At 48.3% G+C, this 17,371-nt stretch overlaps 1 protein-coding gene across 1 annotated transcript in view; it reads left to right on the top strand.

Annotated features, from left to right (window-relative positions):
* The first annotated feature begins 5,346 nt into the window (after positions 1-5,346).
* Positions 5,347-17,371, top strand: part of LOC114391611 — a 29,416-nt gene continuing 17,391 nt past the window's right edge. Inside the window, exon 1 of the mRNA XM_028352595.1 lies at positions 5,347-5,439. Within this exon, the coding sequence (XP_028208396.1) occupies positions 5,347-5,439 (93 nt within the window). The remainder of the gene's footprint in view (positions 5,440-17,371) is intronic.

Genomic DNA, 17,371 nt, shown 5'->3' with positions numbered 1-17,371 from the left:
CAACAGCCTCTTAACGACTATTAGCCCATGCATCCTGAATTCCCGGATGAGGACATCATGGCCTTGTTTGAGGAAAAATTGGATGAAGATCGGGACAAATGGACCATATGGTTTGACGGAGCGTCAAACATTCTAGGTCATGGCGTTGGAGCAGTATTGGTCTCTCCGGACAATCAATGTGTACCTTTCACAGCCAAGCTAGGATTCGACTGCACTAACAACATGGCTGAATATGAAGCATGCGCCCTGGCCGTCCAGGCAGCGATTGACTCCAATGTCAAACTACTCAAGGTGTACGGCGACTTAGCGTTGGTAATCCATCAGCTGAGAGGGGAATGGGAAACTAGAGATCCCAAGCTGATACCCTACAAAGCCTATATCAAGGAATTGGCTAAAACCTTTGATGAGATCTCTTTCCATCATGTTCCCGCGAGGAAAATCAAATGGTGGATGCGCTTGCTACTTTGGCGTCTATGTTCCAGCTAACGCCGCACGGGGATCTACCCTACATTGAATTTTGGTGTCGTGGCAAACCCGCGCATTGTTGCCAAGTAGAAGAGGAACGAGACGGTAAGCCTTGGTATTTCGACATCAAGCGATATGTCGTAAGCAAAGAATACCCACCAGAGATTGCCGACAATGATAAGAGGACATTGAGAAGGTTGGCGGCCGGTTTCTTCATGAGCGGAAGCATACTGTATAAGAAACCACGACATGACACTCCTGCGTTGTGTGGATGCCAGGGAGGTGAATCACATGATCGAGGAAGTCCATGAGGGCTCGTTTGGAACGCACGCCAACGGGCATGCTATGGCCAGGAAGATCCTAAGAGCAGGTTATTACTGGCTTACCATGGAAAGTGATTTTTGTGTCCATGTAAGGAAATGCCACAAATGTCAAGCGTTCGCAGATAATGTCAATGCTCCACCGCATCCTCTGAATGTCATGTCCGCCCCTTGGCCTTTCTCCATGTGGGGAATAGATGTCATCGGGGCCATTGAGCCCAAGGCCTCGAATGGTCATCGCTTCATCCTCGTAGCGATAGATTATTTCACCAAGTGGGTCGAGGCGGCTTCCTACACCAATGTCACGAGGGGTGTAGTGGTCAGGTTCATTAAGAAAGAGATCATCTGCCGATATGGTTTGCCAAGGAAGATTGTCACGGACAACGGCACCAACCTGAATAACAAGATGATGGGGAAATATGCGAGGAGTTTAAAATCCAGCATCACAATTCCACACCCTACCGGCCAAAGATGAATGGAGCCGTGGAAGCGGCCAATAAGAATATCAAAAAGATTATCCAAAAGATGACCGTGTCATACAGAGATTGGCACGAAATGCTCCCATTCGCGTTACACGGTTACCGAACTTCAGTGCGAACGTCAACTGGGGCAACGCCGTTCTCATTGGTATATGGGATGGAGGTTGTGTTACCGTTTGAGGTAGAAGTCCCGTCATTAAGGATCTTGGAAGAATCCGGATTAAAGGAATCAGAGTGGGCTCAAACGCGCTATGGCCAGCTCAACCTCATTGAGGGTAAGCGCTTAACGACCATGAGTCATGGGCGCTTGTACCAGCAAAGAATGAAGAGTGCATTCGACAAGAAGGTACGCTTGCGCAAGTTCCATGAGGGAGACCTTGTGCTAAAGAAATGTCCCATGCTGTCAAGGACACTCGAGGAAAATGGGCCCCCAAACTACGAAGGGCCTTTTGTTGTGAAGATGGCTTTTTCCGAAGGAGACCTGGTGCTTACCAACATGGATGGCGAAGAGCTACCTTCACCCGTGAATTCTGATGTCGTCAAGCGATATTATGCTTAGAATCTGGGGCAATTAAGGATGTCGTTGCATGTTTTTTTATCTTTATGTGTTTTCTGGATTTCCCCCAGGGATTCCCCGTCTACAGTATCTCTCGTTACAATCTTTTAAAGAAATGAACGTGGATTCGAGGCTTTAGTCCTCACGTTGGTTTCAAACCTTGCGTTAATTTGTGATCACCTGAGCCCTTCCGCTCAGTTCATGGGATGCCCCAAGCGCTTAATTAAAATTGAACCTAAACCAACTTTCACTAAATTTGCTGCGTTTGAAACATTCATGCATACGCATACGCATGCATATTGTTGTGGTAAAACAGGGGCAGATCATCTTGAGCTATCTTCTGGGGTAGGGACAAAACATGAACAGCAGAAACCAATCAAGGTAAGACAACGACGCGGTCAAGATTGGCCATACCTGGTTGTTTATACTTGCAGGTACTTAGGAACGGATGCAAGTGGGGATGGGGTCACGACCGACGATCGTTGCCCCTTCTCTACGCTAAACAAGCAAGAAACGTCGCGCAAGGCAGCCCAGTATCCTTTGAATTCGCAGTATTTTACTACCATTGTTTGTTTTTTAGTAATTAACGCCTAATTCTAACTTAAGTAGGCTCAAATAGGCAAAACGCTAACCCATAAGGAAGGAGGGACATGGTTAATGTTCCTCTCAAAAAAAGAAAAGTGCAGGTTAGCTCGCCTGGGCGAGCTGAGCTCGCCTGGGCGAGCAACCCCTGCACCAAAATATAAAAGTGACGAAAGGGGGACGTTTTTGCATTCAAAAACTCTTTTCCCCCCTTTCAAAAGCCATACCCACGAATTTACGAGTTTGCAGCCCTAGGATCTCTACTTTTCGCATTCTTCGATTCTGTTTTGCGCTTTTATTCATCACCAAACAGTAAGTATTCCATCCTTAAGCTTTCTAGCTTTTCATTGGTGTATTTTGATCTCCTTTTGGTGCCGACTTCAACAAGTATAAAGGGACGACTGTCCCAAAAACCATCTCAAGATGTTACTGTCGCAAGATGGGCGCACACTCTAAGGATGAGAAGCTATTAATACACTTTTTTCAAGATAGCTTGGCCGAGCCGCGGTAGTTTGGTACACTAATTTGGAAGCTTCCGTATCCGTACTTGGAAGGATCTGATTACTGCCTTCCTAAGGCAATATCAGTATAATTCCGATATGGCTCCCGATCGCACTCAGCTGCAGAATATGTTCAAGAAAGAGGGCGAAACCTTTAAGAATACGCACAACGGGGAGAGACCTGGTGGCACAAGTGGCTCCTCCCATGGTTGAGAGAGAGATGATCACCATGATGGTAGACACTCTGCCAGTGTTCTACTATGAGAAGCTAGTAGGTTACATGCCGTCCAGCTTCGCGGATCTAGTGTTCGCCGGGGAAAGAATCGAGGTAGGGTTGAAAAGAGGAAAGTTCGATTACGTTTCCTCCCTGAGTGCGAATTCCAAAAGAATCGGGGACAACGGGGCAAAAAGGAAGGAAGGAGATGCCCATGCCGTCTCTCAACGCCTGCGTGGGTCAAACCCCGCAGACACCTCATGGTACCCATCAGTACGCGCAACATCACCCGAGCTTCTCGGCTCATACCGGGAACGCCTCTAGTTCAACACCTGTGCAGCCTAAGGCACCCACCTAGAGGGAAGCTCCCCAAGTTCCAACTCCGAACACAACTCGCCCGGCCGGTAATTCCAACGCAACAAGGAACTTCCCTCCGAGGCCATTTCAAAGAATTCAACCCACTCCCAATAACGTACGAAGACCTCTTCCGTCCCTCATCGCCAACATTTGGGCCGTGGTAACTCCGGAAAGTCCTCCAACCCCCTTTCCAAAGTGGTATGACCCTAACGCAACTTGCAAGTACCATGGGGTGTCCCGAGGCATTCCATTGAAAAATGCTTGGCCCTTAAATACAAGGTTCCAACATTTGATAGATGTTGGATGGCTGACTTTCCAAGAGGATCGGCCCAATGTGAGAACCAACCCGCTCGCCAATCATGGAGGGGGAGCGGTTAGCGCCGTTGAGTCCGATAGGCCGCGCAGGTCTAAACCTTTAAAAGGATTGTGGCAACCCCTAGGAGGTTTATCTTTGAGGCCCTACAAAGGGAGGTGTGATTCCTCATAGTGGGCATAAGGAGGATTCCTGTTTACTTGCATTCCGGCGAGCTGCATGACATGGAAACGTGTTTGGGAGTAGAGGAATTGTTACAGCAAATGATAGATCAAGGTCGACTGGAAGTTAGCAGTGAAGGAAGAGAGGAGCAGCAATATTGCATGCAGTCCACGGATGGGACAGTGTTACGAAGCCCAAAACCTTGGTGATATACTTCACCAAGGGCACAGCTTCGCAAAAGCCCGGACAACCCTTAGCAGCTAAACCTGTCCTTTCCCATACCAAAATAGCCACGCAGTCCCATGGAGATATACACCTCCGAAGGGGAAGGAAGAAGAAGCACCGACGTCAGTCGTTGTCGGCTAAGGGAACAAATATCACGGGACCTAAGTGTGGACCGTAGCGGTCGGGTGTTTGCGCCTCCGGACCTACCAGTCCAACCCGCGAACGTCAAGGGGAAGGAAAGTGGTGGAGGAACAAGATGGTGAAGCACCTCACGCTTCGAATAAAGATGTTCGGCGAAAGGTCTTCCGGAGAAAAAGGATGGTAAAAGGAGGTGTCGCTAGAGGAAGCCAGTGAGTTCCTCCGTATAATTCAGCAGAGCGAATTCAAGGTTATCGAACAGCTCAACAAACTCCGGCCAGGTCTCGCTGTTGGAGTTACTCATGAGCTCCGAGCCTCATCGGGCTCTGCTAGTAAAAGTTCTGACGAGGCCCATGTGGCCCAAGACATCTCGTAGAAGGTTTTGGAGGGCTAGTCAAATATCACTGCCAACAACTATCTCGCCTTCGCCGAAGAAGAAATCCCCGCCGAGGGGAGAGGCATAATAAAGCTTTGCACGTATCAGTCAAGTGTATGGACCATATCGTAGCCAAAGTGCTCATCGACAATGGTTCCAGTTGTTAAACGTGATGCCTAAGAGCACTTTGGAGAAAATTACCATTCAATGCCTCCCACTTGAAGCCGAGTTCAATGGTGGTTCGTGCCTTCGACGGCACCCGCCGAGAGGTTAGGGGACGATCGATCTTCCCAGTACAGATAGGCCTCACACCTGTCAAGTTACTTTCCAAATAATGGATATTAACCCCCCCTACAGCTGTCTGTGTGGGCGTCCGTGGATCCACTCAGTGGGAGTTGTTCCCTCTACACTCCACCAAAAGTTGAAATTCGTAGTGGAAGGGCATCTGGTCATCGTATCAGGCGAGGAAGACATCTTGATGAGCTGTCCATCCTCTATGCCTTATGTGGAAGCCGCAGAGGAGTCATTAGAAACCGCTTTCCAGTCTTTTGAGGTGGTAAGCATTTCCTCCGTGGACTCCTTCTCTGGGCAGCCTTGCCTATCCGATGCAGCAGTAATGATGGCCCGATTTATGTTGTGGGAACGGTTACGAACCCGGAATGGGTTTAGGCAAAGAACAACGGGGCATAACTAGCCTGATAAATGCCAAAGGAAATCGTGGAAAGTATGGTTTACGCTATAAGCCCACTCAGGCAGATATAAAGAGAAGCATCGCGGGAAGGAAGAGCGGTGGTCAAAGCTCGCGGTTGAGACAAGAAAGTGAAGGAAGCCCGCCCTGCCACATAAGTAGAAGCTTTATAAGCGCGGGTCTAGGAGACGAAGGTCAAGTGGTCGCGATATACGAAGATGATGTGTCCGAGTACATTGGATTTGGTACGACCATGCCCTCCTTTATTTCCGGCTGGGAAATTGGCAAGTGGAGGAACGCCCCGACATTTACGCAGCAAGCATAATGTAAACCTTTACGGTTTTAAAAGCTCTATAGTTGGGCCTAGGCTTTAGAGTTTTTTTTTGGTTAAGGCTCTGTGTATTTTTGTTTTTAAATTTATAATACAAGGATCTTTCTTCATCTGTTCCTACGTCTCTACCCATTCTCATCCATTTGCATGTTTACTTCTTTATTTCTGAAACGGCAGATCCGATGACGAGTCCCCTCGAAGGTACTAATACCTGGGACCCGCCTATCAACTTCGAGCAAGAAACGAATCAAACGGAAGATGAAGGGAACGAGGATGTGGGACTTCCCCCGGAGTTAGAAAGGATGGTCGCCCTATGAGGACCAAGAAATGGGGCCTCATCAAGAAGAAACAGGAACTAGTAGACTTGGGAATTCGGCAGTGGGAAAAGGGAAGTAAAAATAGGCACAGGTATTGCCGCACTATCCGTGAAGAATTAATAATCCTGCTAAGAGATTACCAAGACATCTTTGCTTGGTCATACAAGATATGCCCGGTTTGAGTTCTGACATGATACAGCACCGATTACCTCTAAATCCCGAGTGTTCCCCGGTTAAGCAGAAACTGAGAAGGATGAAGCCCGAAACTCCTTGAAGATAAAGAAGAAGTGAAGAAGCAATTTGACGCTGGTTTTCTGGCCGTTCGCTTGGTATCCAGAATGGGTTGCCAACATTTGTACGGGCCCTAAGAAAGATGGGAAAGTACGAATGTGTGTGGATTATCGGGACCTGAATCGGGCCAGATCCAAGGAAATTTTTCCTTTGCCACACATCGATATCCTCGTAGATAACACGGCCAATTTCGCTTTATTTTCCTTCATGGACAGTTTCTCCGGTTACAATCAGATAAAGATGGTGCCAGAGGATATGGAAAAGACTACCTTCGTCACCCTGGGGGGATGTTCTGTTACAAGGTGATGTCCTTTGGACTCAAGAATGTCGGGGCAACTTTATCAACGGCCATGGTAGCTTTGTTCCATGATATGATGCATCAAGAGATCGAGGTCTACGTGAGACGACATAATTGCTAATCTAAATCCGAGGAAGAACACCTTGTCAACTTGCGGAAGTTGTTCGAAAGGCTTAAGAAATATCAATTAAGGTTGAACCCCGCCAAGTGTACTTTGGGGTCAAAATCAGGGAAATTGCTTGGTTTCATTGTGAGCCAGAAAAGGATAGAGGTAGACCCCGAAAAGGTGAAGGCCATCCTTGAGATGCCAGAACCCCGTACTGAGAGGCAAGTCCGAGACTTCCTGGGATGCTTGAATTATATTGCCAGATTCATATCGCAGCTCACCGCCATTTGTGAAGCCGTTGTTCAAGCTCTTACGCAAAAACCAAACTGATCGCTGAAATGAGGATTGCCAAGAGGCTTTTGAAGGATCAAGAAGTGCCTTATGAATCCTCCCGTGCTTATGCCACCAGTACCTGGAAGCCCTCTCTCTTGTACATGACAATCTTAGACGAGTCAATGGGGGTGTATGCTGGGGCAACATGACGAATTCGGAAAGAAAGAGCGCGTTGTTTACTACCTAAGTAAAAGTTCACGACGTGTGAAATGAATTACTCCTGCTCGAAAGAACGTGTTGTGCTTTAGTATGGGCATCCCATCGCCTAGGCAGTACATGCTGAGCCATACTACCTGGTTGATATCCAAGATGGACCTGGTTAAGTACATCTTTGAAAAGCCAGCTCTCACGGGACGAAATCGCCCGGTGGCAAGTCCTGCTATCCGAGTTTGATATAGTTTACGTCACCCAAAGGCGATAAAAAGAGCACCTTAGCAGATTATTTGGCTCAACAGCCTCTTAAACGACTATTAGCCATGCATCCTGAATTCCCGGAATGAGGACATCATGGCCTTGTTTGAGGAAAAATGGATGAAGATCGGGACAAATGGACCATATTGGTTTGACGGAGCGTCAAACATTCTAGGTCATGGCGTTTGGAGCAGTATTGGTCTCTCCGGACAATCAATGTGTACCTTTCAAGCCAAGCTAGGATTCGACTGCACTAACAAATGGCTGAATATGAAGCATTGGCGCCCTGGCCGTCCAGGCAGCGATTTGACTCCAATGTCAAAAGAGGAAATTCTAGGATGTCCTCTCGGGGGAAGAAAACCATACCTTTCTCCGGGTGTCTCCCTTCTTTGAGCAGAATTGCAACTGTGGTCAAGGATTCAGCAAGAGGTTTGGACCGCATAAAACAGACTCGAAACGGCATAGCGGGCCTACCACGAAAGTACCTAGAAGACAAGGCGAGGGGTATGGTCCGATCAAGGAGATTGGGTCCCGTTTATGGATGTGTTAGCTTTGCTAATTTTTGGGGTCATCTTCTTTCCAACGTAGATGGTTTGGTGGACCTAGCAGCAATCGATGCTTTCCTTGCATACTACCATAGCAAGGAAGTCCGGTGGTAGCTGTCTTGGCAGATTTATTTGACACATTTAACCGAAGGTGCGAAAAGAGTAGCGCATGGATCATTTTTTGTGTGCCCGCCCTCTGTGTTTGGTTGGTTTCACACCTGTTCCAGCAAGACACGAGACATCCATGTCCGCTCCAGAGCCATCGCTCGTGTACTGAAAAGAGAAGAATAGATTGGGACCAGCTTTTGGCTGGGATAGGAGGTAGAATAATCAATTGGTTCCCCCGATGGAAGGAAGGAAAGGAGGAGTCCTTTTCTCATGTGGAGGGTACCCAACATTCCGCTGATAGGAACGAGGGGTTGTATTAACTACAATCCGCGCTCGCTATAAGACAACTAGGGTACCCCATGAGGGGAGCACCGATGGAGAAAGCATGTCTCCTTTCCTTGTGAGGGATTTCGGCGCGCAAAATTTCAAGGCTATACAAAGAATCCATAGGGCATGGGAAACCCCGTTAAGGAAAGATCAAGAACTTAGGGGCATTCGTAATGGCATCATTGGTGGTTACCATGAATGGCTGAAAGTTCATATACGAGGTTTAGATTGGCTCGCCAAGTTAAAAGTCGTCAGCGAAGAGAGTTTCGAAGCACCGGAAGAGGACGAAGAAGTCCAAGCTCTCAAAAGCGAGTTAGGAAAGGCGAAACTTGCCAAGGAGAAGTTCAAGTTGGCCGCTACACACATCCGGAAGGAGTGTGCCGGATTACGGGAAGAGAATGCAACTACCGCAAAAGCCCTTGAACAAGAGACCAAGAGGGCTCGCAAGGAAGAGTATGGCCGTAACAAATTTCGCGGAGCTTTGTGGGTAGCAACAATGAACTCAGCTGCGAAGGGAAGAGAGGGACCAGTCGCGAGCACATAGCATGGTCTTGAAAGAGGAGTTAGTTGCCTGTTCAAGGTCCAAAGGAGCTTGTCTCAGCGTTTATGCGAGACGGAGACCACATGCTAGCTATCATCGCCAAGTACCAAGAAGAGTTAGGTCTAGCCACGACCCACAAGCATAGGGTCGCGGACGAGTATGCCCAAGTATACGCGGAAAAAGAGGCTAGAGGAAGGGTGATCGACTCTTTACACCAAGAGGCAACCATGTGGATGGATCGGTTTGCTCTTACCTTGAACGGGAGTCAAGAACTTCCCCGATTGTTAGCCAAGGCCAAGGCGATGGCGGACACCTACTCCGCCCCGAAGAAATTCATGGGCTTCTCGGCTATTGTCAGCATATGATAGACTTAATGACCCACATAATTAGAAATCGCTAGGAAACTTATATGGTCTCTCAGACCTTGACTAGATACGACTTTCTGAAATAAAATGAGTTGGTCCCATGTTTCTACTCCAAAAATAAGCTTGTGCGAATCAAATCACTCCTGCATTTTATCTCTAGCATGCATTCTTTCTTTCTTTACCCACTCCTCACATTTGGTTTTTTAGGGAAAAACACCATAACTAAACGCGCCACAAGGCATCCCTATCGCACCAGATCCAAATCTAGAACGATGGGTGATCAAGAGGAGACACAGGAACAGATGAAAGCCGACATGTCGGCTTTGAAAGAACAGATGGCTTCCATGATGGAGGCCATGTTAGGAATGAGGCAGCTCATGGATAAAAACGTGGCCACCGCTGCCGCTGTCAGTTCGGCTGCCGAAGCAGACCCAACTCTCTTGGCAACTGTGCACCATCCTCCCTCAAACATAGTAGGACGGGGAAGGGACACACTGGGGCACGATGGCATCCCTCATCTGGGATACAACCGAGCGGCTTACCCTTATGGATTGCCGCCCAACTACTCACCACCCGTCCTGCAAGACGATGCGGGCCATATTGCTTCTCCCGTCCTTGAAAGAGAGCCTCCTCAACAGCCCGACGAGGTCCACAAAGACCCTCAAGACTATGCTCGAAGGGATGTCGATTTCTATCCCCCGATCCCCGAAGGGCCGGCACCCAGCACGTTGCCTCAGCCCAACATCCCGACACAACCAATAGTTTTGTCCACGGAAGGACCGCCCCCGGCAACTGAAGAAAGGAGGAAGCTCGATCTCCTCGAGGAGAGATTGAGAGCCGTGGAAGGATTTGGGGACTATCCGTTCGCAGACATGACGGATCTTTGCTTAGTACCCGATGTTGTTATCCCCCCGAAGTTCAAAGTACCGGACTTCAACAAGTATAAAGGGACGACTTGTCCCAAAAACCATCTCAAGATGTACTGTCGCAAGATGGGCGCACACTCTAAGGATGAGAAGCTATTAATACACTTTTTTCAAGATAGCTTGGCCGGAGCCGCGGTAGTTTGGTACACTAATTTGGAAGCTTCCCGTATCCGTACTTGGAAGGATCTGATTACTGCCTTCCTAAGGCAATATCAGTATAATTCCGATATGGCTCCCGATCGCACTCAGCTGCAGAATATGTTCAAGAAAGAGGGCGAAACCTTTAAAGAATACGCACAACGGTGGAGAGACCTGGTGGCACAAGTGGCTCCTCCCATGGTTGAGAGAGAGATGATCACCATGATGGTAGACACTCTGCCAGTGTTCTACTATGAGAAGCTAGTAGGTTACATGCCGTCCAGCTTCGCGGATCTAGTGTTCGCCGGGGAAAGAATCGAGGTAGGGTTGAAAAGAGGAAAGTTCGATTACGTTTCCTCCCTGAGTGCGAATTCCAAAAGAATCGGGACAACGGGGGCAAAAAGGAAGGAAGGAGATGCCCATGCCGTCTCTTCAACGCCTGCGTGGGTCAAACCCCCGCAGACACCTCATGGTACCCATCAGTACGCGCAACATCACCCGAGCTTCTCGGCTCATACCGGGAACGCCTCTAGTTCAACACCTGTGCAGCCTAAGGCACCCACCTAGAGGGAAGCTCCCCAAGTTCCAACTCCGAACACAACTCGCCCGGCCGGTAATTCCAACGCAACAAGGAACTTCCCTCCGAGGCCATTTCAAGAATTCACCCCACTCCCAATAACGTACGAAGACCTCTTGCCGTCCCTCATCGCCAACCATTTGGCCGTGGTAACTCCCGGAAAGGTCCTCCAACCCCCTTTCCCAAAGTGGTATGACCCTAACGCAACTTGCAAGTACCATGGGGGTGTCCCGAGGCATTCCATTGAAAAATGCTTGGCCCTTAAATACAAGGTCCAACATTTGATAGATGTTGGATGGCTGACTTTCCAAGAGGATCGGCCCAATGTGAGAACCAACCCGCTCGCCAATCATGGAGGGGGAGCGGTTAGCGCCGTTGAGTCCGATAGGCCGCGCAGGTCTAAACCTTTAAAGGATGTGGCAACCCCTAGGAGGTTTATCTTTGAGGCCCTACAAAAGGGAGGTGTGATTCCTCATAGTGGGCATAAGGAGGATTCCTGTTTACTGCATTCCGGCGAGCTGCATGACATGGAAACGTGTTTGGGAGTAGAGGAATTGTTACAGCAAATGATAGATCAAGGTCGACTGGAAGTTAGCAGTGAAGGAAGAGAGGAGCAGCATATATGCATGCAGTCCACGGATGGGAGCAGTGTTACGAAGCCCAAACCCTTGGTGATATACTTCACCAAGGGCACAGCTTCGCAAAAGCCCGGACACCCCTTAGCAGCTAAACCTGTCCTTTCCCATACCAAAATAGCCACGCAGTCCCATGGAGATATACACCTCCGAAGGGGAAGGAAGAAGAAGCCACCGACGTCAGCTCGTTGTCGGCTAAGGTAACAAATATCACGGGACTAAGTGGTGTGACCCGTAGCGGTCGGGTGTTTGCGCCTCCGGACCTACCAGTCCAACCCGCGAACGTCAAGGGGAAAGGAAAAGTGGTGGAGGAACAAGATGGTGAAGCACCTCACGCTTCGAATAAAGATGTTCCGGCGAAAGGTCTTCCGGAGAAAAAGGATGGTAAAAAGGAGGTGTCGCTAGAGGAAGCCAGTGAGTTCCTCCGTATAATTCAGCAGAGCGAATTCAAGGTTATCGAACAGCTCAACAAAACTCCGGCCAGGGTCTCGCTGTTGGAGTTACTCATGAGCTCCGAGCCTCATCGGGCTCTGCTAGTAAAAGTTCTGAACGAGGCCCATGTGGCCCAAGACATCTCGGTAGAAGGTTTTGGAGGGCTAGTCAATAATATCACTGCCAACAACTATCTCGCCTTCGCCGAAGAAGAAATCCCCGCCGAGGGGAGAGGGCATAATAAAGCTTTGCACGTATCAGTCAAGTGTATGGACCATATCGTAGCCAAAGTGCTCATCGACAATGGTTCCAGTTTAAACGTGATGCCTAAGAGCACTTTGGAGAAATTACCATTCAATGCCTCCCACTTGAAGCCGAGTTCAATGGTGGTTCGTGCCTTCGACGGCACCCGCCGAGAGGTTAGGGGAGAGATCGATCTCCCAGTACAGATAGGCCCTCACACCTGTCAAGTTACTTTCCAAATAATGGATATTAACCCCCCCTACAGCTGTCTGTTGGGGCGTCCGTGGATCCACTCAGTGGGAGTTGTTCCCTCTACACTCCACCAAAAGTTGAAATTCGTAGTGGAAGGGCATCTGGTCATCGTATCAGGCGAGGAAGACATCTTGATGAGCTGTCCATCCTCTATGCCTTATGTGGAAGCCGCAGAGGAGTCATTAGAAACCGCTTTCCAGTCTTTTGAGGTGGTAAGCATTTCCTCCGTGGACTCCTTCTCTGGGCAGCCTTGCCTATCCGATGCAGCAGTAATGATGGCCCGAGTTATGTTGGGGAACGGTTACGAACCCGGAATGGGTTTAGGCAAAGACAACGGCGGCATAACTAGCCTGATAAATGCCAAAGGAAATCGTGGAAAGTATGGTTTACGCTATAAGCCCACTCAGGCAGATATAAAGAGAAGCATCGCGGGAAGGAAGAGCGGTGGTCAAAGCTCGCGGTTGAGACAAGAAAGTGAAGGAAGCCCGCCCTGCCACATAAGTAGAAGCTTTATAAGCGCGGGTCTAGGAGACGAAGGTCAAGTGGTCGCGATATACGAAGATGATGTTCCGAGTACATTGGATTTGGTACGACCATGCCCTCCTTATTTCCGGCTGGGAAATTGGCAAGTGGAGGAACGCCCCGACATTTACGCAGCAAGCATAATGTAAACCTTTACGGTTTTAAAAGCTCTATAGTTGGGCCTAGGCTTTAGAGTTTTTCTTTTGGTTAAGGCTCTGTGTATTTTGTTTTTTAAATTTATAATACAAGGATCTTTCTTCATCTGTTCCTACGTCTCTACCCATTCTCATCCATTTGCATGTTTACTTCTTTATTTCTGAAACGGCAGATCCGATGACGAGTCCCCTGAAGGTACTAATACCTGGGACCCGCCTATCAACTTCGAGCAAGAAACGAATCAAACGGAAGATGAAGGGAACGAGGATGTGGGACTTCCCCCGGAGTTAGAAAGGATGGTCGCCCATGAGGACCAAGAAATGGGGCCTCATCAAGAAGAAACAGAACTAGTAGACTTGGGAATTGGCAGTGGAAAAAGGGAAGTAAAAATAGGCACAGGTATTGCCGCACCTATCCGTGAAGAATTAATAATCCTGCTAAGAGATTACCAAGACATCTTTGCTTGGTCATACCAAGATATGCCCGGTTTGAGTTCTGACATTGTACAGCACCGATTACCTCTAAATCCCGAGTGTTCCCCGGTAAAGCAGAAACTGAGAAGGATGAAGCCCGAAACATCCTTGAAGATAAAAGAAGAAGTGAAGAAGCAATTTGACGCTGGTTTTCTGGCCGTCGCTTGGTATCCAGAATGGGTTGCCAACATTGTACCGGGCCCTAAGAAAGATGGGAAAGTACGAATGTGTGTGGATTATCGGGACCTGAATCGGGCCAGTCCCAAGGACAATTTTCCTTTGCCACACATCGATATCCTCGTAGATAACACGGCCAATTTCGCTTTATTTTCCTTCATGGACAGTTTCTCCGGTTACAATCAGATAAAGATGGTGCCAGAGGATATGGAAAAGACTACCTTCGTCACCCTGTGGGGGATGTTCTGTTACAAGGTGATGTCCTTTGGACTCAAGAATGTCGGGGCAACTTATCAACGGGCCATGGTAGCTTTGTTCCATGATATGATGCATCAAGAGATCGAGGTCTACGTGGACGACATAATTGCTAAATCTAAATCCGAGGAAGAACACCTTGTCAACTTGCGGAAGTTGTTCGAAAGGCTTAAGAAATATCAATTAAGGTTGAACCCCGCCAAGTGTACCTTTGGGGTCAAATCAGGGAAATTGCTTGGTTTCATTGTGAGCCAGAAAGGGATAGAGGTAGACCCCGAAAAGGTGAAGGCCATCCTTGAGATGCCAGAACCCCGTACTGAGAGGCAAGTCCGAGACTTCCTGGGATGCTTGAATTATATTGCCAGATTCATATCGCAGCTCACCGCCATTTGTGAGCCGTTGTTCAAGCTCTTACGCAAAAACCAAACTGATCGCTGGAATGAGGATTGCCAAGAGGCTTTTGGAAGGATCAAGAAGTGCCTTATGAATCCTCCCGTGCTTATGCCACCAGTACCTGGAAGGCCTCTCATCTTGTACATGACAATCTTAGACGAGTCAATGGGGTGTATGCTGGGGCAACATGACGAATTCGGAAAGAAAGAGCGCGTTGTTTACTACCTAAGTAAAAAGTTCACGACCTGTGAAATGAATTACTCCTTGCTCGAAAGAACGTGTTGTGCTTTAGTATGGGCATCCCATCGCCTAAGGCAGTACATGCTGAGCCATACTACCTGGTTGATATCCAAGATGGACCTGGTTAAGTACATCTTTGAAAAGCCAGCTCTCACGGGACGAATCGCCCGGTGGCAAGTCCTGCTATCCGAGTTTGATATAGTTTACGTCACCCAAAAGGCGATAAAAAGAAGCACCTTAGCAGATTATTTGGCTCAACAGCCTCTTAACGACTATTAGCCCATGCATCCTGAATTCCCGGATGAGGACATCATGGCCTTGTTTGAGGAAAAATTGGATGAAGATCGGGACAAATGGACCATATGGTTTGACGGAGCGTCAAACATTCTAGGTCATGGCGTTGGAGCAGTATTGGTCTCTCCGGACAATCAATGTGTACCTTTCACAGCCAAGCTAGGATTCGACTGCACTAACAACATGGCTGAATATGAAGCATGCGCCCTGGCCGTCCAGGCAGCGATTGACTCCAATGTCAAACTACTCAAGGTGTACGGCGACTTAGCGTTGGTAATCCATCAGCTGAGAGGGGAATGGGAAACTAGAGATCCCAAGCTGATACCCTACAAAGCCTATATCAAGGAATTGGCTAAAACCTTTGATGAGATCTCTTTCCATCATGTTCCCCGCGAGGAAAATCAAATGGTGGATGCGCTTGCTACTTTGGCGTCTATGTTCCAGCTAACGCCGCACGGGGATCTACCCTACATTGAATTTTGGTGTCGTGGCAAACCCGCGCATTGTTGCCAAGTAGAAGAGGAACGAGACGGTAAGCCTTGGTATTTCGACATCAAGCGATATGTCGTAAGCAAAGAATACCCACCAGAGATTGCCGACAATGATAAGAGGACATTGAGAAGGTTGGCGGCCGGTTTCTTCATGAGCGGAAGCATACTGTATAAGAGAAACCACGACATGACACTCCTGCGTTGTGTGGATGCCAGGGAGGTGAATCACATGATCGAGGAAGTCCATGAGGGCTCGTTTGGAACGCACGCCAACGGGCATGCTATGGCCAGGAAGATCCTAAGAGCAGGTTATTACTGGCTTACCATGGAAAGTGATTTTTGTGTCCATGTAAGGAAATGCCACAAATGTCAAGCGTTCGCAGATAATGTCAATGCTCCACCGCATCCTCTGAATGTCATGTCCGCCCCTTGGCCTTTCTCCATGTGGGGAATAGATGTCATCGGGGCCATTGAGCCCAAGGCCTCGAATGGTCATCGCTTCATCCTCGTAGCGATAGATTATTTCACCAAGTGGGTCGAGGCGGCTTCCTACACCAATGTCACGAGGGGTGTAGTGGTCAGGTTCATTAAGAAAGAGATCATCTGCCGATATGGTTTGCCAAGGAAGATTGTCACGGACAACGGCACCAACCTGAATAACAAGATGATGGGGGAAATATGCGAGGAGTTTAAAATCCAGCATCACAATTCCACACCCTACCGGCCAAAGATGAATGGAGCCGTGGAAGCGGCCAATAAGAATATCAAAAAGATTATCCAAAAGATGACCGTGTCATACAGAGATTGGCACGAAATGCTCCCATTCGCGTTACACGGTTACCGAACTTCAGTGCGAACGTCAACTGGGGCAACGCCGTTCTCATTGGTATATGGGATGGAGGTTGTGTTACCGTTTGAGGTAGAAGTCCCGTCATTAAGGATCTTGGAAGAATCCGGATTAAAGGAATCAGAGTGGGCTCAAACGCGCTATGGCCAGCTCAACCTCATTGAGGGTAAGCGCTTAACGACCATGAGTCATGGGCGCTTGTACCAGCAAAGAATGAAGAGTGCATTCGACAAGAAGGTACGCTTGCGCAAGTTCCATGAGGGAGACCTTGTGCTAAAGAAAATGTCCCATGCTGTCAAGGACACTCGAGGAAAATGGGCCCCAAACTACGAAGGGCCTTTTGTTGTGAAGATGGCTTTTTCCGAAGGAGACCTGGTGCTTACCAACATGGATGGCGAAGAGCTACCTTCACCCGTGAATTCTGATGTCGTCAAGCGATATTATGCTTAGAATCTGGGGCAATTAAGGATGTCGTTGCATGTTTTTTTATCTTTATGTGTTTTCTGGATTTCCCCCAGGGATTCCCCGTCTACAGTATCTCTCGTTACAATCTTTTAAAGAAATGAACGTGGATTCGAGGCTTTAGTCCTCACGTTGGTTTCAAACCTTGCGTTAATTTGTGATCACCTGAGCCCTTCCGCTCAGTTCATGGGATGCCCCAAGCGCTTAATTAAAATTGAACCTAAACCAACTTTCACTAAATTTGCTGCGTTTGAAAACATTCATGCATACGCATACGCATGCATATTGTTGTGGTAAAACAGGGGCAGGATCATCTTGAGCTATCTTCTGGGGTAGGGACAAAACATGAACAGCAGAAACCAATCAAGGTAAGACAACGACGCGGTCAAGATTGGCCATACCTGGTTGTTTATTACTTGCAGGTACTTAGGAACGGATGCAAGTGGGGATGGGGTCACGACCGACCGATCGTTGCCCCTTCTCTACGCTAAACAAGCAGAGAACGTCGCG

This window comes from Glycine soja, chromosome 17, assembly GCF_004193775.1.
Source record: "Glycine soja cultivar W05 chromosome 17, ASM419377v2, whole genome shotgun sequence".
Taxonomy (NCBI): domain Eukaryota; kingdom Viridiplantae; phylum Streptophyta; class Magnoliopsida; order Fabales; family Fabaceae; genus Glycine; species Glycine soja.
Note: the sequence above shows the minus strand (reverse complement) of the source record. Positions and strands in the feature narration are given on the sequence as shown.